General features: G+C 49.3%; 1 protein-coding gene across 1 annotated transcript in view; it reads right to left on the bottom strand.

Annotated features, from left to right (window-relative positions):
• Positions 1-23084, bottom strand: part of ASH1L (ASH1 like histone lysine methyltransferase) — a 136817-nt gene that overhangs the window by 18878 nt on the left and 94855 nt on the right. Inside the window, exons 10-15 of the mRNA XM_029933455.1 lie at positions 21143-21247; positions 13134-13207; positions 11578-11623; positions 11365-11473; positions 6911-7117; positions 6660-6806 (exon numbers count right to left, since the gene is read on the bottom strand). Coding sequence (XP_029789315.1) covers positions 6660-6806; positions 6911-7117; positions 11365-11473; positions 11578-11623; positions 13134-13207; positions 21143-21247 — 688 coding nt within the window. The remainder of the gene's footprint in view (positions 1-6659; positions 6807-6910; positions 7118-11364; positions 11474-11577; positions 11624-13133; positions 13208-21142; positions 21248-23084) is intronic.

Raw genomic sequence — 23084 nt, 5'->3', positions numbered from 1 at the left:
GAAAAGCTTTCCGTCTTTCATTAGTGCGAATGATGTCCGCTGTGTGTTTTCATACCGGACGCTTAAAGCAGCCCACTGTTATCTGCGGGTGATACATTCCAAGACCCCCCAGTGGATATCTCAATCTGTGGATAGAACCAAACTCCAAACATACTAGGTCTTTTCCTAAACATATATACCTAAGATAAAATTTTACTTATAAGTTAGGTGCAGTAAAAGATTAACAACAAATAATAAAATACACCTATAGCAACAGACTGTAATAAAAGTTAATGGAATGCGGTCTCTTTTTCCCTCTCTCTTACTCATTCTTCCTTTCCCTGTGATGATGGGAGATGATAAAGTGCCCACATGATGAGACAAAGTGAGGTGGATGACAGAGGCCACGGTATTACGTTAAGGTCGTTTTCTTCTAGTCATACTTTATTGAATGCTTTTTATTTTTGTTGTTTATTTATTTTGAGAGTGCGAGCAAGGAAGGGGCACAGAGTGAAGTAGAGAGAGAATCCCATGCAGGCTCCATGCTGTCAGTGAAAAGCCTGACGCAGGGTTCGAACCTACAAACCACGAGATCATCTGAAATTAAGAGAAGGAGGCTTAACTGAATGAGCCACCCAGGCACCTCTTGAGTGCTTTTATTATTAAAGGGTGTTGAATTCTGTCAAATGGTTTTTTTGCATCAACTGAAATGATTTTTTTTCCTCTCATTTTGTTGCCATGGCATATCACGTGGGTTGATTCTTCTATGTTGAACCATTCCTGCATTCCAAGAATAGATCCCATTTGGTCAGGGCACAGAGTCCATTTAACATGCTGCTAAGTTCTGTTCACTAGCCTTCTGTTGAGGACGTGCGCATCAGTGTTCGTAAGCACACTGGCGTGGTTGGTCATTTTCTTGTGGGGTCTTTGTCTGGCTTTGGTATCAGGACTATGGTGGCCTCACAGAATGAGATAGGAAGTGTTTCCTTCAATTTTTTTGCAGAAGTTGGAGAAGGGCTGGCACTAGTCTGGAAGAATCTATCAGTGAAACCATCAGGTTTAGAGCTTTTCGTTGTTGAGAGATTTTTGATTGTGGAGTCAATCTCTTCACTAGTAACAAGTCTATTCAGAGTTTTCTCTTCATGATTTTAGTCTTGGTAGGTTTTGTGTTTCAAGAAAGTCGTCCACTTCAACAAGGTAATCCGATAGTTTGGCCTACAACTGTTGACAGCACTCTCTTACAATCCTGAGTATTTCTGTAGAAATGGTGGTGATGACCCCACTTCCATTCCTGAATTTAGTGACTTGAGTCCTCTTTCATTGAGTCCATCCAGCAAACACTTGTTGACTTTATCTTTCTGAAGAACCAACGTTGGGTTTTATCGATTTTCCGTTACTCTATTTATCACCACTCTGATGTTCGTGATTTCCTTCCGTCGGCTTTGGGTTGGAGTTGTTCTTTTTCTAGTTCCTTAAGTGGTAAAGTTGGGTTGTTGACGTGAGATCTTTCTTATTTGTAATGTGAACATTTATGCCTACAAACTTTCTACTCAGCACTCCCTCTGTTGTGTCCTGTAAGTTTTGGTGTGCTGTGTTATTTTAATTCATCTCTAAGTACAGTAAAATCTTGGTTTGTGAGCATAATTTGTTCTGGAAACATGCTTGTAACCCGAAGCACGCGGATTTCAGAACCATTGGCTCAGATGTGATCGTGGGACATCATTGCTTGTGTATCAAGATAAAATGTATTAGAAATGTTTGCTCATCGGAGCAACTGAGTGGTTAGGTGTCCAACTTCAGCTCAGGACATGACTCAGTTTGTAGGTTCAAGCCTGGCGTCGGGCTCTCTGCTCTCAGCTCAGAGCCCACTTAGGCTCTGTCCTTTCCTCCCTCTGCCCCACTTGTGCTCTCTCTCAAAAATAAACAAACATTAAAAACAATTGATAAGGGGCGCCTGGGTGGTTCAGTCGGTTAGCCGTACGACTTCGGCTCAGGTCATGATCTCATGGTTCGTGGGTTTGAGGCCTGGATCGGACTCTGCTGACAGCTCAGAGCCTGGAGCCTGCTTCGGATTCTGTGTGTGTGTGTGTGTCTCTCTCTGCCCCTCCCCACTCATGCTCTGTTTCTCTCTGTCCCAATTAAAAAAAAAAAAAAAAAAAGTCACATGCTGGACCAACTGAGCCAGCCAGATGGTCCTAGTTTTATTCATTTATATTTTTTAATGTTTATTTTTGAAAGAGAGAGAGAGACAGAGCACAAGTGAAGGAGGGACAGAGAGAGAGGGAGATATAGAATCCAAAGCAGGCTCCAGGCTCTGAGCTGTCAGCACAGAGCCTGACATGGGGCTAGAACCCATGAACCGTGAGATCATGACCTGAGCCGAAGTCGGACACTTAACTGACGGAGTCACTCAGGTGCCCCAGACAGCCCTATTTTTAATTTCTTGAGAAAAGTTTATACTTTTTTTTTAAGGTTTTAGTTATTTATTTTGAGAGAGAGGGGGGTGTGGGGGAGAGAGACAGAAGCCCAGGCAAGGCTCCATTCTGCCAATGCAGAGCCCGATGAGGTGGGACTCCAACCCGAAAACTGTGAGATCCTGACCTGCGCTGAGACCAAGCATCATGTGCGCACCTGACGAGCCCCAGGCGCCCTCCGTACTGTTCTCCACGGAGGCCGCACCGGCTCACGTTCCCGCCTCAGCGCACGATGGTTCGCCTTCATGCTCTTCCTCAGCAACTCTTGTTATTTCTGGTCGTTTTCAGGAAAGCCATTTGAACAGGTGTGAGGTGGTATCTCTTTGTGGTTCTGATGTGCATTTCCCTGATGCCTGAGCCCCTTTTCCGGGCACCCATGGGCCATCTGCATGTCTTCTTTGGAAAGATAGCCATTCAGATCATTTGCCCAGTTTTTCGTTGGACTACTTTGTTGCTACTGAGTTGTAAGAGTTCTTCATATATGGTGTAGGTATTAGCCACTTATCAAATACATGAAATGCAGTATTGCCCCCACTCTGTGGGTTGCTGTATTTTGTTGATGGTTTCCTTTGCCGTAAAGCAACTTTAGAGTTTGATGTGGTCCCACTTGCTCATTTCGGCTTTTGTTGCCCTTTGCTTCTGGGGTCAAACCCAAAAACTGCCCTGGAGACTGAAGTCGAGGAGCTTACCCCCGAGTACTTCCAAGTTCTCAAGACATCCCGACTTGAGTTTTGTGTGTGGCGTAAGACAGGAGTCTTCCATATGTGGCTGTCCAGTTTGCCCAACAGTGTACTGAACAGACTGCTCCCTGCCTTTGCTTTAAATCGATCACATGGATGTGGGTTTCTCTCTCCTGTGCCACACTCACTTCTATTTTTAGGCCAATGCCACACTGTTTTGGTGATTATAGCATTGTAACAGTTTGAAATCAGGAAGTGTGATGCCTCCAGCTTTATTCTTCTTTCTCAATTCTTTTCACTAATTGGGGTATTAGGATTCTTTGTCTTATTTCCCCAACACTTGCCACTGAAATTTTGATTTTTATTGCATTGAGTTTGTAGACTGCTTTTGGCAGTATGGATATTTTAACATTAATTCTTCCATTCCATGAGCACTTACTATCATCCATTTATTTGTGCCTTCTACAATTTTTCCATTACTGAATTACCAATGTCTCAATGTACATGCATTTTACTTCCTTCATTAAATTTACTCTTAGGTATTTTATTTTTTATGCTGCTGTTGGGAATGGGGATTGTTTTCTTAATTTCTCTGATAGGTTATTACTAAAGTATGGAAATTCAACTGAATTGCAGATTTTGATTTTGAATCCTGCAACTTTATTGACATTGTTCATCAGTTCGAACAGTGTTTTTGGTAGTCGTCAGGGGCTTCTGTATATGATGTCGTATCATCTATAGATTGAGATGGTCCTGCCTCTTCCTTTCCAATTTGGATGCATTTTATTTCTTTTTCTTGCCTAACTGCTCTGGCAAGTACTTCCAGTACTGTGTTGAATAAAAGTGGTAAGAGTGTTTTCTGATGTTTTTGTTTGATATTTATTTACTTTTGAGAGGGGGAAGGGGCAGAGAGAGAGAGAGAGAGAGAGGGAGACAGCAGACCTGAAGCGGGCTCTGAGCTGTCAGCACAGAGCCTGATGAGGGGCTCGAACTCACGAACTGTGAGGTCATGACCTGAGCTGCAGTCAGACGCTTAACCGACACTGAGCCACCCAGGGGCTCCAAGAGTGTCTTTTGATCTTAAAAGCTTTCAGACGTTCACCACTGAGTAAGATGACAGTTGTATGTGGCCTTTATTATGTTGAGATATGTTCCTTCATGCCCACTTTGTTATATTTTTTAATGTTTGTTTATTTTTGAGAGAGAGAAAGAGCGAGCATGCAGGGGACGGGTAGAGAGAGAAGGAGACACAGAATCCGATGCAGGCTCCAGGCTCCGAGCTGTTAGCACAGAGCCTGATGGAGGGCTTGAACTCATGAGCTGTGAGATCATGATCTGAGCCAAAGTCAGATGCTTGACTGAACCACCCAGGTGCCCTTCATGCCCATTTTGTTTAAAGTTTTAATCATAAATAGATGTTGAATTCCACTCTGCCACTTGATTGGAGAGCTTAAGCTATCTGGTGTTTTTTTTTAAATTAAGATTTTAAATAACCTTGGGGCGCCTGGGTGGCTCAGTTCGTTAAGCGTCCGGCTTCGGCTCAGGTCATGATCTCATGGTTCATGGGTTTGAGTCCCACATCGGGCTCTGTGTCAACAGCTAGCTCAGAGCCTGGAGGCTGCTTCAGATTCTGTGTCTCCCTCTCTCTCTGACCCTCCCCTGCTCATGCTATCTCTCTGTCTCTGAAGAATAAATTAAAAAAAAAAAAAAAAAAAAAAAGGAATTCAAGTAATCTTTATAACCAGCATGGGGCTTGAACCCGCGACTCTGAAATCAAGAGCTGTACACTCCACCAGGCGAACCAGCCAGGCGGCCCAGGCCTCCAAAATTTTGGATAGGAAACCCACACATCATCTTGTTGACGATCCCTTGCACGTGATGGCGTGCTGGTCTAAGGCTGCTGTCATCCTGTGCTCTGTATCTTTTCCAAGTCTGATTATGTTTCTTGCTGTGTCTCTTTTAAGTTCTTCTTACTCGGAGCTCAGTGAGCTTTGTGGTTGTTATGTTCATGTCCTCCATCAAATTTAGCCAGATTACAATCATTGTTTTTTTCAAACACTCTCTTGGCTACTTCTGGGACACCCACGTGCACATGCTGGTCTGCTGGATGGTATCCCAGAGTCGCCGAGGGTCTGTTCTCTTTCCTTCAATCTTTTCTCTTTCTGTTCCTCAGACTTGGGAATTTTCATTGTCGTATCTTGAAGTTCACGGACTCTTTCTTTAATCTGCTCAAATTTGCTTTTGAATCCCTCTAGTGAATTTTTCATTTCAATTATGGTACTTCTCAGAATTTTTTAGGTTTTTTTTGGCTTTCTATCCCTTTGATATTTCCATTTTGTTCACACATCATTTTCATGAATTTCTCCATTATCATCCCGTAGTTCTTAGAGCATCTTTGGGCACTTGTTTTAAAGTTGTTATCTAATGTATCTGCGACTGAGTCCTTTTTAGAGAAAGATTATTTTGAATTACTTTTTTCCTTTGAATGGGCCATGTTTTCTGTTTCTTTGTATTCCTTGCGATTTTTCCTTGAAAGCTGCAAATTTGAGCCTGATAATGCGGTATGTCTGGAAATACGATCTCCTCCTTCCCCAGGTGTACACATTCTAACCTTTAATTTCTGGCTCCCGGGAGGAAATGTGAGAATGAGGGGGCGGGACGCAGGGCCTTCAAAGCTCTCATGTCAGGTGGGGGAGGAGGGGCCACAACAATGGCTGCCTGTCTCTCTGCCCCTCAGGTCAGAAGGAGAGATCCCACCCCCCAGGGCTTGGAGGACAAGGGCCTCTGCACCCAGCCTTGCCTGGCCTGCGTGGTGGGCGAGCAAGCTGCTGCAGGAATGCCCGCAGAGCCTCCTGCTGTGTGGCTGGGCAGAGGGCGGGTGGTCGCTACTTTTCTAAGCCGGAACTGACGGAAGGAACCGGCTTGCCACCCCAGCCTTCCCCTGGTGGCTGCAAGCTTGCAACAGACCAGACCCAGAGTTCCAAAATCATTACATCAGGGCGCCTGGGGGGCTCAGTCGGTTGAGCATCCGGCTTCGGCTCAGGTCATGATCTCATGGTTCGTGGGTTCTAGCCCCGCGTCGGGCTCTGTGCTGACAGCTCAGAGCCTGGAGCTGCTTCGGATTCTGTGTCTCCCTCTCTCTGACCCTCCCCTGCTCTCACTGTCTCTCTGTCTCTCAAAAATAAATTAAAAAAAACATAACATCAAAACAACCCCCCCTATCATTACATCAGACAGCTTCTGTCAGTGTGATTGTCTAGGATGTAATTTTGTTCCTTTTCAGTGAGATTCGAATGTATTTCACTTATTTCTGGTTCTCACTGTGACAAAGCCGGTGGGCTTGTAACAAATATGCGGAACAGCTCACAGGAGAACGTGTAACAGCCTGGCGCACAGCGAGCAGTCCGTACGCCTGGGCTTCTCCCCTGTTACAGTTCCCTGGGAGTGGCCGGCACGCGGGAAGAGCAGGCGCAGCGGCCTCCGCCCCCCCACGGTCAGTGCCCCGCCCCCGCGCCCCGCCCCTCACCATTTCTGCATCTCGCAGTTGGGGTCGCAGCTGTGGTTGATGAATCGGGCCTCATTCCCCATGCGGTAACTGTCGATCACCATCCCGCTGTCCAGGTTCAGGCAGTAGTGGTCGCTGTGATTGTGATACTGCTCAATCATCCTGTTCCTAAAGACGACAGGTGAATTGAAAGCCAGTTAGTATTACGTGGGCCGGAAATCTGAACTCTTGCGTTCCCCATCCGCCGCTGCTGTCCGCTCGGCCCGCCGCACCTGAACTCCTGCTCGCTGACGACCTCGCCCAGGTACTCGATGATGAACTGCCCGGCCGCCAGGGGCTCCTTGGTCCTGATGCCCCAGCCCTTCTCCTCCGCGCGGAACCGCTCGAGGCACTGCACCCACTCATGCCTCTGTATCCTCTGGTTGCAGCACTGCTCACCGCAGGGACACGTGTTGGGGGAACACTCGGCAAAGATCATTCTAAAAAGAAGAGAGAGAACTGCATGTCAATTAATATTACATAGGCCTTCATGAACCCATTTTTATTTTATGGGAACTTTTAAAAGGAATACATGGCATTTTAAATTTTAACGAGTTTGGATTGGCTAATAAGGCATTAACACGTAACTCCAAAGCTTCATAGTACTGAAAATTACCGAGTCAAGTTATAAACACTGAATAGATTAAACTAACTGTCCACTAAGCATCCTGGGGGAAACATGGTATCAGATTTAGCTCTGTGCTAAGAATAAAACTACAGACCACAGAGTAATTAATCATTTAAACTTTTTTTAAAATGTTAATTTATTTTTGAGACAGAGAGAGACAGAGCTTGAGGTGGGGAGGGGCAGAGAAAGAGGGAGATACAGAACCCAAAGCAGGCTTCAGGCTGTGAGCTGTCAGCACAGAGGCCCCGATGTGGGGCTCGAACTCACGAACTGCAAGATCATGACCTGAGCCTAAGCTGGACGCTTAACCAACTGAGCCACCCATGTGCCCCAAGGAATTATTTATTTATTTATTTATTTTTAATGTTTTATTTATTTTCGAGATAGAGACAGAGCATGAGAGGGGGAGGGTCAGAGAGAGAGGGAGACACAGAATCTGAAGCAGCTCCAGGCTCTGAGCTGTCAGCACAGAGCCTGACGTGGGGCTTGAACCCACAAACTATGAGATCATGACCTGAACTGAAGTCGGAGGCTTAACTGACTGAGCCCCCCAGGTGCCCCAAGGATTTAATGATTTAAAGATTGCACAGCGTTTTTGCTTTAAAGCAGCTCATGGGTATGTACAGAAATTTTTCCTTTTTAAATTGTGGCAAAATCACATATAAACCGTTCACTGTCAATATATACATACATATTTTTTATTACTTAAAGTTTTTTTAATGTTTTTATTTATTATTGAGGCAGAGAGAAACAGAGCATGGGTGAGGGAGGGGCAGAGAGAGGGAGAGACAGATTCAGAAGCAGCTCCAGGCTCTGAGCTGTCAGCACAGAGCCCGACGCGGGGCTCGAACCCACAGACTGTGAGACCTGACCTGAGCCAAAGTTGGAGGCTTAACCGACTGAGCCACCCAGGTGCCCCTACACTTTAAATATTGTTAAGTATACAGTTCAGTATGTTTGCATTGTTGTTGTTTTATAAGAATTTTATGTTTCATTAGTGTAAACGATGCGCCCGTACTGGAAGTAACACTTCCCGTCTACGTCCTGGCTGAGCCTAGGACCGCTAGTGAGTTAACGAGCAGACTCCTGAACACAGTGGGCACCGCTGCCGCGCACATGTCTCCTCACTGCTCTCCGGTCTCACCGTTCTAGCTCTCTCACAGAAGGGACTTGGTTCCCAGCGACTGAACATGATCAAAAGAAGGGCTGAGCGTGAATCTAACGGTAGATCAGAATATCACATTACATGTTATATAATGTGCACACACACAAAACTTACAAGTCTTATAAGTCTTTCTTCGAATAAACATCACCCTTATCTAAAGAGCAGAGTGCCCAGTCACATAAATGGCAGAGCACCCACTGGGCGACAGCTCAGCCTGCGGGAGGCACTTCCTTAGGGTCGAGTTCACCACCTTCACGCTTCCTTCTGAGGGACTGCTCGCTGCACGGACACTTCTGAAAGCGCCTCCGTCACGCGCCTTCCCGACCCCGCTCGCAAGGCAAGGCTTTACTGTATTTACTAGGGAGTATCTTACTCGGTTTACAAACAATGTTGGACATGTTCTTAAAGTGCTTATTTGAAGTAATGATAAAAACTCATTACTTGTTTTTAAAAATAGTCCTGGGGACACCTGGGTGGCTCAGTTGGTTAAGCATCTGACTTTGGCCCAGGTCATGAGCTCACAGCTCAGAGTTCGAGCCCCAGGTCAGGCTCTGTGCTGATCACCTGGGAGCCTGAGGCCTGCTTTGGAGTCCGTGTCTCCCACTCTCTGCCCCTCCCCTGTCCGTGCTGTCTGTCTCTCTCCCAAAAATAAATAAAAGCGTTAATAAAATAAAATAAGTAAAAACTAAAAAGTCCTGAATCTAGTTTTCTGTGGATATGCGAAATTTTACACAGACACAAAATTGAATCTTCCAGATCCTTTGAGGTCTCCCCTGAAATATTTACAAAACTTGAATCCAAAGACAGGAAAGACATTTTAGGTGGCTCCACGTAAGTATGACTTTATGTGGGCGAATCATACGTTGTACGTCCCCTTAGGGATGTCTGCATCGATCACGTCCCTCGTTAGATGCATGCCTGTGTCGGAGCCGCACTCCCTGATGCAAAGTGGGCAGCGCTGTATCTGAGGTGTTGGGTCTGTTTGTTTTTGAAGAAAGGCAACACAGCATTAAGGATAACTGTGACACCCAACAAACACGACAGGGGACAACCAGTGTAATGATGTCAAGGTAAATATGTGGACTCCAATTCCACGTGATTAAAAGACTAACGACTTATGCAGTAAGCAGTGTAGACAGTGGAAAGAACACGACTTCTGAATCAGACACATGTGGGTTCAAATTCTGTTTTGGACACTACAGAGCAATCTGCTATCTAAACTCTAGGATCCCTCATTTACAAAATAAACTATTACCCATCTCACTGGGGCGTTGTGAAAGAGAGAGGAAGTGACCGATGAGAGAGCAGCCGTATCACGGCAATGCGCAGACAATCAAGTATCGCATAAAAAACACATAAAGGAATGCAAGTTAGCCAATTTTAAAGATATATGATATTCCCAAATACGGAACCAATGAAATATTAAAGCACAAAAATAAAGTCAGACGTGAGTCCCTAGCGGAGGTGGACCGGTGGGGACAGCCCAAATCAGCCCAGCCCTCACGTGAGCCGCTGTGCACCCTCACGCGGCCTGGTGGGTAAGGCTCCTTCGAGAGTGCACCCGAAGAATGAAAGAAAGAGGAGTCTACCCAGTGTCACTGCGGTGGCATTTTTAATAGCAAAACGTTGGGAATAGCGTGCATGATGGACCACGGGGGCAGCACACCAGGGCACATCAGCCTACAGAAGGTAAGAGAGCCCCCAAACACGGGGAGTGGACCGCACGAATACATAAACGTGTCTAGAGCCTCTGCGAGTGGAAGGAGGTCAGCGCATCAGTCTACACCAGCGGCCAGGCCTCCCACACGACGTGCGTGTGCGTACACGATGCGGATGTGCGGCGACGCGTGCGGCGGCGGTTCCCAGATGTCCTATGACACCGCAGCGCAGCTGACAAGAGGCTGGGGAGGCAGGGGGTTTGGCCAGAAAACCATCTAGAACAGGAAGTACTGGGGAAAGGCCCGTCGCTGGCTCCTCTTTCCCGCCAGTGTGCTCATGCTGCTGAGAACAGCAGAGACCCCCAGCGCAGGCTCCCCATCGGCACTCCGTTTTGAAATCCCCACGTCATTTAGAACTCAGCGGCCCCCAAGTAACGGTCTTCGTCCCCCCACCGCCGCTCGGCGGCCACGGCCCCTCGGGCTCTGTCGGCGCGTCCATCCACGTGCGCGCGCTAAGGGGGCACCGGCCCAGTTTCCCTCCTCCCTCACTATGGTTACCATGCATGGAGATCTAGGAAAGTTCTAGAACGGTGCTGAATACTTCATGCCACCCTGCCCCCCCAACCGCCCATAAAGAAGGCACTATTTTTATTAGAGGGGTCAGATGACCTTCCTCGGGTCTCATAAGCAGTAAGCAGCTTTACACCCGGGTGTGGTGAGGCTCTAAGTCTCAGTCTTCTTCTGTTGCTCTAGTCAGCCCACGGGAGGAGCTGAATGTCTGTGTCCCCCCACACTGAGCAGCCGAAGCCCCAGCCCCCAGGGCGATGGTTATTCGGATTCGGGCACCTGGGAGGTCAGTCGGCTTATTTCAGCGCACGAGGTGGGAGCCTCGTGCTGGGACTCCTGCCCTTGCGGACGGGGGCCCGAGAGCTCCGTCCGTGAGCTCGCTCTGAGGAAACCGCCTGGCGAGCACACAGGAAGGAGGTGGCTGTCGGTAGGCCCGGAGGCGGGTCCTCCCCAGACAGCAGATCCTTGCATCTTGACCTTGGACTTCCCAGCCTCCGGAACTGTGAGAAAGATTCCTGTTGTCTAAGGCACCAGCCCGAGCCGGTAAGGACAGCCCGTCACGCAGGGTTTGCACGTCTTGACGCAACGTCACGAGAGCGACTCAGAGCTTATTTAACTTTTCCCTCCACACGAAGCGTCCGAGGCCGCGGAACCCGGGCAGCGCAGTACCTGTTGAGACAGTCGTCCACGCAGCCCTTCCTGGCGTCGCCGTCCGGCTTCCTGCAGTTGCAGGTGGTGGCCTCGTAGCCAGAAAGGGGCTTGACGTCGACGTAGACATCTGTAGAGAAGACAGCAAGAGGGGTTTGTAAACACACAGGCTCACGTAAGTGCCAGGCTAGGAAGAACATGGAGGGCAGAAAAAATAGCTCCCTAGTTACTCACTCGAACGGATTTTTTTATATAGTGGGACATCTGGCTTTTTGTACAGCTGGAAGGAAAAAAAGAAAAGTCTTAATACAGCATTTAACTGCAAACAGCAGACAGCAGCATCAATCACTAAAGATACAAGAAATCACCCATGTGCCCTGCTCACATGGGGATATTTATAAGACGTTCTGGGTTGTGTGCATCTGAGGGAAATTCCTGGTGTGATCACTTTTTACCCTGAAATAAAACATGGCTTCTAGATCAGGGTGAGGTGAGAGGAACACAGATTCGACCGCAGAAGAAGTGGTAAATACTTTAATGAAAAAGCATTTTCAGTTACAAGCCTCTTTAGCATGTTTTAGATAGACTTAAATGAAAATTGCTTATTGATTTGCCTTTATGAAAAGAAAGGAAAAGTTGCACGGCGCTTGCTGAGATGGGGGGGTGCAAGGAATGGAAGAGACGGGCGCTCTGGCCTCTTCAGGGCGGGAATTACAGAGTCACACGTTTCACATTTTAATTAAGGCAATTAATTTAGTGATTAGAGGGGGGAGGAAGGCAGGAAATAAAGCTTTCATATTGCAATTAAAATAAACTTAAAACTGTTTATGTATTTCTTGAGAGAGAGAGAGAGAGAATGCATTATGGAGCACAAGGCAGGAGGGAGGGGACAGGAGAGCACCCCGAGCAGGCTCCGCCCAGTCAGCGCAGAGCCAGACAAGGGGCTCCACCCCATGAACCCCGAGACAATGGCCGCAGCCAGCACCGGACCCACTGAGCCGCCCAGATGCCCCAGGAGGGCATAGGCAGCTGTAAGAGAAAGCACTGTCCCCCTCAAGGTGCGACTCAGAGACAAATGTCTAACGTTCAAGCCCCAGATTCGAGAGCAGCCACCAGAGACAGGCTGCGGAGAAGGTGCGCTCTTGGCTCTCCAAAACTAGCTCGGGCGGGGCTCTGGCAAAGCTCAGGAGTTCATTCAGCAGTGGGCCGGCGACCTCCCTGCGTTGTCAACACGGCCCCGCCGCGCACTACAAAAACTCCTAGCCGGGGAAGCAGGCGATTCTCAGGGAAGCGGGGGCAGGAGAGGAAAAAGCACCTTCCCATCTTTAGTTCCCAGTTTAAAGATCTTTTAAAAGCACACGAGTATTAAACATTTTCCCTCTTTCCTTTGGTGGAAGATCTCTTTTGTCTGTGAAAAATAAACTCCAAACTGATGGGCAGGAGCCAACAAAAATAAGGCCTGAGATTTCGCGGTGCTGCCGGCAGCACATGTGACTTCTCCCGGGCCCTGCAGCACACAGGACTCTTCCAGAGCGCAGCGCGCTGCCACAGAGGAGCCTGGAGCGCACAGGGCCGCCTGGACGCGGCGACCACTGCTGTTTTCAAGCGGGAGCACAGGCAAATAGGTCACATTAAAGATGGATGCAAATTCATCTTTCTGGGTCTGTAACCTTCACGGGGACACCTGTCCATGCTTCCTAAGATGGGCGCATTACAAGGAGGCAGAGAGACAGAGACTTGCGGTCCCCTCCCCCCCACCCCAAGAAACCTGGCCAGATAGGCTCCTGTACCTGATTATGTTTCCACTGCCAAAGGATGTCATAGGGAAGCTGGAAGTCAATTCTCTTCTGCCTCAGATACTTGCCTGAAACAGAAACATACTATCAATTTCAGTTTCTCTTCAGACCTAGCGTCAGACAGCCACCAGATCTCACATGCCCCGACCAGGAAAATAAAGATTTAATTTCTAGTTTTATGGATTTTTCCATCACCAGTTTTTAATTTTAGCTACGCTTTTCCATCATACGCCATGTGATACTTGCTAAAGATAGACTTTAATAGTAGCCTATGTGAAACACCATTCCAAAAACTACACAGGTCCTCATGAAGCAAACTAAAAACTGAGAACTGTCCGTTTACGAAAATTATTTACTAGAGCATCTGTTCTCCATTATTATAAGTATTCTAAGGTGCTCTGTCAAAATGGGAAGTATAGGAATTTTCTAAAACGGGAGTTCCTGAATTTAAATAACTCAAGAGTATTTGCATTTGAACGGATTATCTGTTAACCTTTTCTCCATCTCTAAGGAAGCCCCTTTCCGCTTTAAAGAGGCTGCTTCGGTTTCCTTGCCGACTTTTCTGTCCTTGGGGCCACTCAGCGCGGGGATTACAACAAACACTTCCGGGTCCATGGTGTTTGTCCCGGCGCAGCCTGGGGACCAGCAGGTCACTGACGCTCTGCCGATCCCAAGGGGCCCGCGGGGTAGAGACGGCCTCCGCACCGCGAAGCCCTCCGGGTCTGGCGCCCCCCAGTCCTCCCACGAGGGCACACCGCCCACCCGCGGGGGGGAAGGTGCCAGCGGGGAGGCCCGCTGGCCCCTCAGCAGGAAGTGAGGCGAGGGCCCGAAGCCGCAGGAAGGACGAGACGGCGGGAGGGGCCGCCAGCATCCTGTGGACATGGAGCCTCAGGAGCGCCGCCGCCGCCACAACCATCCTCCGTGCTGACCTGCAGGTCAACAACCCAAGCGTGTGGCTGGGTGTGCGAGAGTGCATGCTGGACGGCTGGGTGTGCGAGAGTGCATGCTGGACGGCTGGGTGTGCGGCCGCCGTGTGAGCGTGCACGCTGGACGGCTGGGTGTGCGGCGGGTGTGTGAGCGTGCACGCTGGACGGCTGGGTGTGCGGCGGGTGTGCGAGCGTGCACGCTGGACGGCTAGGTGTGCAGCGGGTGTGCGAGCGTGCACGCTGGACGGCTGGGTGTGTGGCGGGCATGTGAGCGTACACGCCGGACGGCTGGGTGTGCGGCGGGCGTGCGAGCATGCGTGCTGGACGGCTGGGTGTGCGGCCGCCGTGTGAGCGTGCACGCCGGACGGCTGGGTGTGTGGCGGGCGTGCGAGCGTGCACGCTGGACGGGCCTCTTCCGTGACGCATGCGCCGTGGCTCTCCGGACTCAGGGACGAGGGAAGGGAGTCTGTTCCCTCAGGACACCACTGACAGGATCTGTTTTCAGTGATGAAGCGTGAGTGTGAGCCAGCACCAGGATTGTGGAGGACCGTGCCCACGATCACGAGATGCTTTATTTTGCGATACTTCACTGTCCTCGTGCAAGAAGGGGCAGGATGAACACGCGGGAACGGTTCTGGGGACACGCGGGGAACGGCAGAGCAATACAATTCAGTGAGTCAGAATTTTGTTAATGACCCATGCATGAGTGATAAAGTCACACGTGGGTAAAAGTCCATTATTTTTATTTATTAAACTATTTTTTCAGGTTGATTTATCTTGAGAGTGACGGAGATAGCACAAGGGGGCAGGGGCAGAGAGGGAACCAGAGAATCCTAGGAAGGCTCCGTGCTGCTAGCGCAGAGCCCGACTCCGGGCTCAAACTCCGGAAAGTGCAAGACCATGACCTGAGCTGAAATCAAGAGTCCAAGCCACCCAGGTAACAATTCACTTAAATTCCAAGAGAGATCAATGACTTTAATGTAACAGAATACAAAATGTTCATTAATATTCATCCTCCAAATCATCATTCACCTTTAAAGAATTTATAAATTTGTTTTGTACATTTATATTTTTGCTACCGTGTCAAAGAAAAATGATTTGAAATTATTAAAATATTCTTATCTGCATGAGAACAGACTTCTCACGTATCTGAACCAAAGTAACGTCGTGATAGACTGAAAGCAAAAAAAGATGAGAAAATCCAGATGTCTTATATTCATTCCAACATCAAAGAGATTTGCAAAAATGTGAAGTAAAGTCACTTTTCTCATTAAATTTTTCCGTGGGAAAGTGATTGCCTATGAAAACATGCTGTTTCCGTGAACACGCAGTGGTCGGGGACAGCAGCGGGTCCCAGGTGGCCCTGGGAGACAGAGCCCGCGGAGCTGAGGTCACGGAACAAGACTTTCGGGCTTACAGCGGGAGGCCACGCTGAATGGGTAACACGACGTCTGCGGCGAGAAGTGGGGACAACTTAGAAGTTTACCAGCGGGGAAGCGAGCTGGCGCATTCAAACATGAGACACGGCGCTACGGAAATAAGGCGACGTCCGCGTCCGCGCATATGGAAACGTTCTCCAACTTGCAGAACGCTCGTTAAAAAAATACTTTAAAACACGGAAGAGCTCTACGTGGCGGGGGCAGCCTGGGAAAGGGCAGGGGGACGCTTTCTGGTTGAGGACACTGTTCTTGAGGAGGGACTGGGTTCCGTAAGGAGGTGGAAAAAACGCCTCAGTGAATGTATATTTAATATTCATGCATTTTATTGATGGTAAATATGCCTCAAAAGAAAAGCCTGTAAACAAATACCGAGGCCCAGGTTCTGACACACGCGCGTGGAAACACTCAGGGAGGCGCGTCGGTGCCTGCAGTTTACTTTGGAGGGAGCCCAAAACCAAGATGAATTGATGGGTGGATAGATATATGGTAAATCAAACTCAAAAAATTTAAAAAAGCGTATTTCTTTAGGGAAAGAGAGCGTGAACGAGTGAGCTCGGGGGATGGGGGGTAGAGGGAGAGAATCCCAAGCAGGCTCCATGCTGTCAGCACAGAGCTGAACGTGGGGCTGAACTCATGAACTATGAGATCATGGCTTGCGCCAAAATCAAGAGTTGGACACTTAACCGCCTGAGCCCCCAGGTGCCCCTCAAAGTCAGATGTTAATGACACAGATACTGCATGTTCACTACAGAATTTCCCCCATTTTTTGTTTACTGAAAAATTCCACAAGACAGTCCTGGAAGAAAAGTTTGAAAGGGCATGTGCTAAATTATTATATTTCTGAGAAGGGCAAACTTTATCTTTTAATATGTACCTTTCTATATATTACAACAATTTTTTTACAAGTATACAGTCACTGTTTGTTTGTTTTTAACAGTTTATTCATTTTTGAGACCGAGACAGCATGTGAGCGGCGGAGGGGCAGAGAGAGAGGGAGACACAGAATCGGAAGCAGCTCCAGGCTCTGAGCTGTCAGCACAGAGCCCGATGTGGGGCTGTGTGACCTCTGATGACAACAGGTTCTTAATAATTGCTTCTTGAAATTAACAACAGAACTTTTACTTTCCCCTTACGTTTACTGAGCACCGACTGTGTACCGGGTCCCAGACTAGGCTTCCACACACACTACCTCACATCCTTACCCTACAGACAGCGCCACAAGGTCTCCATTTACTGATAAGAAGAAAACAACTGAGAATCAGAGAGACAAAATGACTTTTCCAAGGTCACACAACTAACCCAGATTTTAGCTACGTACCAGATTTTTTCTTTTACTTAAACATTTTAAAAAAACATTTTTATTTATTTTTGAGACAGAATGTGAGGAGAGGGGCAGACAGAGAGGGAGACACGCAGGCACCAGGCTCCGAGCTGTCAGCAGAGCCCGACACGGGGCTCGAACTCACACACCATGAGATCATGACCTGAGCTGCAGTCCGACGCCTAACCGAGTGAGCCACCCAGGCGCCCCTGTACGGTTTCTTAATAATAACACAAATATAATTTTTTAAAAAGTCAAAACTGGTCCTCAGGTCTTACAAACCTAGAGGGTTACTTCCTTTCCTTGCCAGCAGTATCCGGAATGTGTTCTGAAGAGGGTGTAAAGGAGGGAAGGACCCAGTAAGTTACACACGTTTTACAAGAATATTTTCTCTAAGAAAACATCCACATCCACTTCGACTAACCTCAGACACAGTTTTTCCCACAGTCCAACATCTTGACTTCGCAATGAGTCTCGGGAGATGTACTGAAAAAGAGGGGCACCTGGGCGGCCCGGTCTGTTGAGTGTCCGATTCCGGCTCGGGTCACGATCTCCCGGTTCGGGGGTGTGAGACCCGTGCTGGGCTCTGTGCTGACAGCGCAAGACCCACTTTGGGTCCTCTCGCCCAGTCTCTCTCTCTTCCTCGCCCGTTTGCCTGCTCTCTCCCTCTCAAAAGTAAATAAAAAACATTAAAAGAGAGAGAGGGAGGGAGGGGGAGACAACAGGTCTCCAACGGCGTCACCTGTGCGAAGCCCGGCCCGCACACCAGGCCTTCCTCTCTCAGAGCACTTCCCCGGGGCAGCCCCAGGGACGAGAGCTGCCACACAGACCGCTCTCCCGGCCCCCGGGAACGGGAGCTGAGCTGCCCTGCGTGCAGCTCCGGGGAGCAGCCGTCTGCCTGTCGGCGGGTGCGCTGTGGAACGAGGCCAGCCACCTCCAAGTTCGCTCAGATGAGATGCCGGTGCCTTTCCAGAACGATCTGGGTCCCCCGCTTCCCCCCCAGTCCCCACCCCGGGGGCCATACGACGCGCTCTCCTTTCCTTGAACATCTCGGAAACCGGGGCCAGGTGATTCAGGTGACCCACTTCTCGGAAGCGAGACCCACCTGGAGGATTTCCTTGATCAAATCCTGCTGGAGAGGACCCTGCAGCGGAACCTAGTCAGGAAAACCGCACTTAGAAAAGTGACTCTTTAGGTAACCTGCATTTTAAAATTGGGGGAACAATCACTTTGGAGCCATCGGGAACTCAGATGAAACCACATCTCCCGTGGACGTTTCTGGTTGCGTGCTGAGACCTGAGACCGCAAGGGCCCACTTCTCGCCAGGGCAGGGGCAGAGAGGTCCTTCTCTCGCAGAGAAAACGAAATCTGTGCAACACAGTCATTTTCAAGAGGAGACTTGTCACAAAAGCTCTCAAGTCCCCGCCGGCCTGGAAATCTAACAGAGAAGTCATGATGGTTTCCTGTCACAAAACCGATCCCGACTCGAGAGGAGATGAGTGGAGGCCCCAGCTCCGCGGACCCTGAGGTTAGCGGCGCCCCGGGACCGCAGGAGGCGGGGCTACGCAACAGACCGGGGGAGGAGAACTTCCTTTCCTAGAAGAGATCTTAAACTATGACACAAACTTGGCATTTTTTTTAAACAAGAATTAAGTGGCTGGCCTCAGCTCAAGCTCTGTTTGTCCGGTGCTGGGCTGTAACGCGGCTCCCTTGCTCTCCTGTGCACGTGGCTCTGGTATTCTCTCCTAAGAAGCTGTAGGAGGGGTCCCTGGGAGGCTCAGTCCATTGAGTGTCCGACTCTTGATATTGGTTCGGGTGGGGATGTTGGGGTTGTGGGATCGAGCCCCGAATGGGGCTCTGTGCTGAGTGAGGAGCCTGCTTGGAATTTTCTCGAGCTCTCTGCCCTTTCCCACTCACATGCTCTCTCTGCTATAGCAGGTCACTGAAAGGCGCAGTAGGGCCCAAGTATGGGCCAGTTAGGAGGTTATAAATAATGATCAAAGATATTTAAAGGAAACTGCTTAAATTTCTCTAAACAAAACCCTAGAATTCAAGTTTTTGGTTTTGTCAGGCTGAGGAGACAGAAGTGATCCCCAGAGACACAGGGAGAGTGAGACCCCCACCCACCCCGCGGACCCCTGCCAGCCCCAGAGGCAAGGACCCTCCCCGGCCTGCTCCCCGCAGGACCCGGGCATGCAGGGACTGCCTGACGCAACCGTATCTCCCGAACCTTCGGCCTCGGAGGCGTGGCCTGAGGAACCGACCCCGCGGGACGGGAGGTTTTTATCAGTGTTTATCCTCGTGACCGGGCGATCACCACGAGTGCTCCCTTAATCCTCATCATCCCACTGTTTCTGGAATTCTACTCTTGCTAAGCTCACTTTCTCCTTGCTTTCTTCCTGCCTGGCCTATGAATTAACTGCCCCCCCCCCCCCGTTTTACTGAGACATGACGGACAGGTGTCCCTGGGCACGTTTAAGGCGTCCAGCATGGTGGACTGGTGCCCACACGGTCAGGTGTGACCGCGAGAAGCTTAGTGTCCACGAGGCATTTCTCACAGATGCGATTAAGAGGAAGGAGAACAAGAGAACAGTTTTTTTCCCTGTGAGGAGAACTCGCAGGATTTGCTGTCTTAGGAGCCTTGCTACCCAGCACAGCAGGGTGCCTACGTCATCACGCGGTCAGTACACCCTTGGAGCTCACTCGTCCTGTAGCTGAGTCTGCACCTGTGGACCACCTTTCTCCTAACACCCCCCTTCACTTCTGGTGACCCCATATCTGATCCACTTTCTATTCTTTCTTGAACACATTCTGCACTGTTAATTGTTATTGTTAGTAATCCCTGTGCCTAATGTGGGGCTGGAACCTACAGCCCGGAGGTCAAGTCTCGCTTGCTCCCCGACCGAGGCAGCCAGGGGCCCCAACCCCCTTTTCTAGGAGGTGGTTTTTGGTGTTTAGATCCCCAAGAAGCAGGTGCGGCGAGGCGACGCGGGGTCTGTCCCTGTCCTCTGTCACCCAGCACCAGGCCCCCAGGGTCGCTGTGTTGTCACGGAGGGCTGCGCTTCCTTCCGTCCGTCCTTTCCTTCCTTCCTCGTGTTTTCTTTCCTCTCTGTTAGCGTCTCTGAGCAACACTCTACTGCACGTGTGTCTGCCTCCTCTTCTTTCTCCACTCAGCCTCGGCCATGTAGGCTGCCCCGTGTCTGGGCTCCTGGAGACACTCCTGCTACGAACACGGCGGGCCCAGCAGATACTTTCTGAGCTCGTGTTTTCGTTTCCTTCGGACATGTGTCCTTCGTGGAATCGCTGGATCATCTGATTGTTGTCGTTTTAATTTTTCAAGGATCCTCCGCACTGTTTTCCAATAATGGCTGTTCCAGCACAACCTCTTAAACATAACCAGCCCCTTCCTGCTTTCACATTCATGTCATTTCTCCACCTAAAATTGAATCCTCTCCACCAAATTAAGCCATCTGCCGCATTCTTTCTGTTTATCAAGTTTTATTTCAGTGATCGCTACACCCAATGTGAGGCTCGAACTCACAACCCTGAGATCAAGTTGCGTGCTCCACGAAGTCAGCCAGATGTCCGTTTGCCTCATTCTAACGCTTACTTAAAAGTCTGTAATTTTGGGGTCTCAGTGGCTCAGTCGGTTGAGTGCCCGACTCTTCATTTCAGCTCAGGTCATGGAATCAAGCCCTGCGTTGGGCTCCGTGCTGTGGATAGGATTTTCTCTCCCTCTCTCTCTCTGCCCCTGTCCCCTGCTCGCTCTAATAAAAAATAATCTGTAATTTTAACATAGCTATCATAAACAACCATATTCAACCCTGATTACTAGAGCTGTTCTCTTTTATATGGTTGTTAGTGTAATTCAATTTACCGATCTTTTCCAGTGGTTTTGAGACATTTTGTGGTTTTCTCTGTGCATCTCATAAAGATATTCTATTTATCACATATCTGATAATTAATATCCAGAATATATAAAAATAGAACCCCTAAAGCTCAAAAACAAGGAACAAATGACTCAACTCAAAAGTGGACAAGGACGTGAATACATATCTCACTAAAGAAGACGCACAAATGGCAAAAACGGACACGAAGACACGTTCACCATCACTCCTGGGGAAATGCAAATCAAAACCGTATGAGACCCCGCCTCACACTCATTAGGATGGTTATTATGAAAAATAACAGGAAATGACAAGTGTTACTGATGACGTGGGGGAACTGACTCTTGAGAACCGCTGGTGGGGATATAAAAACGGTGCGGCCACTGGGGACACAGCACGGCAGATCCCAGTAAATTAAATACAGACTTACCGTGCGATCCCGCAAGCCCCCTTCCGGGCATATACACAAAAGAACGGAAAGCCGGGTCCGCAACAGAGAATTGTAAATCAATGTTCATAGCAGCATTATTCACAACTGCAAAAAGGTGGAAACAACAGAAATGTCCATCGGCGGATGAATGGATAAACGAGGCATGGAGTGTGTGTGTATGTGTGTGTATGTGTGTGTGTGTGTGCACGCAAGGGGTCTTATTCAGCAGCGAGGAGGAAGGACAGTGTCACATACGCCACAACACAGAACCACCTCAAGGGCGTCCTGTGACGTGAACCCCGGGGACGCCGAAGGACGGGCAGGGGAAACCCGACCGCATACGGTCCCTCAAACAGTCAACCTCCCGGCGGTGAGGACAGTGGCTGCCAGGCGCGGGGGAGGGGCGACTATTATTTAACTGGCACGGAGTTTCCCTCCGCGATGCCGGAAGCGACGGAGCGCTGTCTGCACGGCAGTGTGAGCGTCCTGTGCGTCACCGGACCTCACGATGAAAAACGGAAATGCAAAGTACAAGTTCTAAGTGACGTATAATTTACTACAAGTTAAGAAAGACAGTGTAACATATCAAAAACCGCCATATGCTTTAAATGGCTGAATTGTAGCTTATGTATATAATGCCTCAATAAGTTGTTAAAAATATAGCAGCGTTAACATTTTTGCTTCATTTATTAAAAAGTTACCCAGAAAAATGAAAGGAGAAGGAAAGTTCGTAAGTTTACTTACTGTTCTTTCTGTCCTCCTGAAGGTCCAAGGTCCCTTCTTTATTTCCTGTCTTTTTTAAAAAAACGTTTATTTATTTTGAGAGAGGGAGAGCAGAAGCAGGTGAGGGGCAGAGACAAAGGGAGAGCGAGAATCCCAAGCAGGCGCTGCACCATCACTGTGGAGCCCGACGCGGAGCTCGAACCCACAAACCCGGACATCGTGACCTGAGCTGAAACCAAGAGCCAGATGCCTAACCGAATGAGCCCGCAGGCGCCCGATCCCTTTTGTTTCCAGAACTTCCTTTCCACACAGGGCAGGTCTAGGGCGACACCCTCTCTTCGTCACTATCCTCCGTCTAGGAATGCTCTGCCGCAGCCTCCTCCCGCAGGGTGGTCTGAGCCGGTGCGGAGCGTGCTTGGACAGCTGCTCCCTCGGAGGGGCTGGCGCCCCGGACCCGCACAGGCACCCCCCGCCGTCGGACTGTTACCCCCATCTCTCTCTCGCTGTTGTGAAGCCACTCCGGCTGAAGTGACTGAGCTGGCGTGGACGAGGACGTGTCCCAGCAGGGTGTCCTCAAGGGCGCTCCTGGGTCTGACCCTCTTCCTCAACCAGGAGTTTCGAGTCTTCTGCCCAATCTGGGGCTCCGTCAGCCATTATTCATACACGTGGTTTCACCTCCGTCCTCCTCTCCTCCCGGTGCGCCCCGGCCTGCGTGTGTGTGGCGTCTGCCTGTCGCCGTGCACACTGGGAGGTCTCCGGTCACCTGGCCGCGGGTTCCAGGGTCTTCCCCGCCTGGCGGCCGCGCACCCCCCCAAGCTTCGGTTTCCGTCACCGCACCTTCCAGTTGTAAAATCCCCACTTGGGCTCACGGCTCCAGCTTTGTCGCTGAGGCCACTTTGTTCACGTTTCAAGAATATTCATAACTGCTTGTTGACTTTTTTTTTCTTTTTAAATCTAACTGCTTCAAAATCTTTGTCAGGTAATTCTAACATATTGGTGTTGGCATATATTGACTGACTTAAAGTTTTTTTTTAACGTTTATTTATTTTTGAGGCAGGGTGAGGGTTGGAGAGGGACACACAGATTCGGAAGCAGCTCCAGGCTCCGAGCTGTCAGCACAGAGCCCGACGCGGGGCTCATGACCTGAGCCGAAGTTGGATGCTTAACCGACTGAGCCCCCCAGGTGCTCGTTGTCTGCCTTTTAAAATTCGGTTAAAGG

Source organism: Suricata suricatta, chromosome 3, assembly GCF_006229205.1.
Source record: "Suricata suricatta isolate VVHF042 chromosome 3, meerkat_22Aug2017_6uvM2_HiC, whole genome shotgun sequence".
NCBI classification, from domain to species: Eukaryota; Metazoa; Chordata; class Mammalia; order Carnivora; family Herpestidae; genus Suricata; species Suricata suricatta.
Note: the sequence above shows the minus strand (reverse complement) of the source record. Positions and strands in the feature narration are given on the sequence as shown.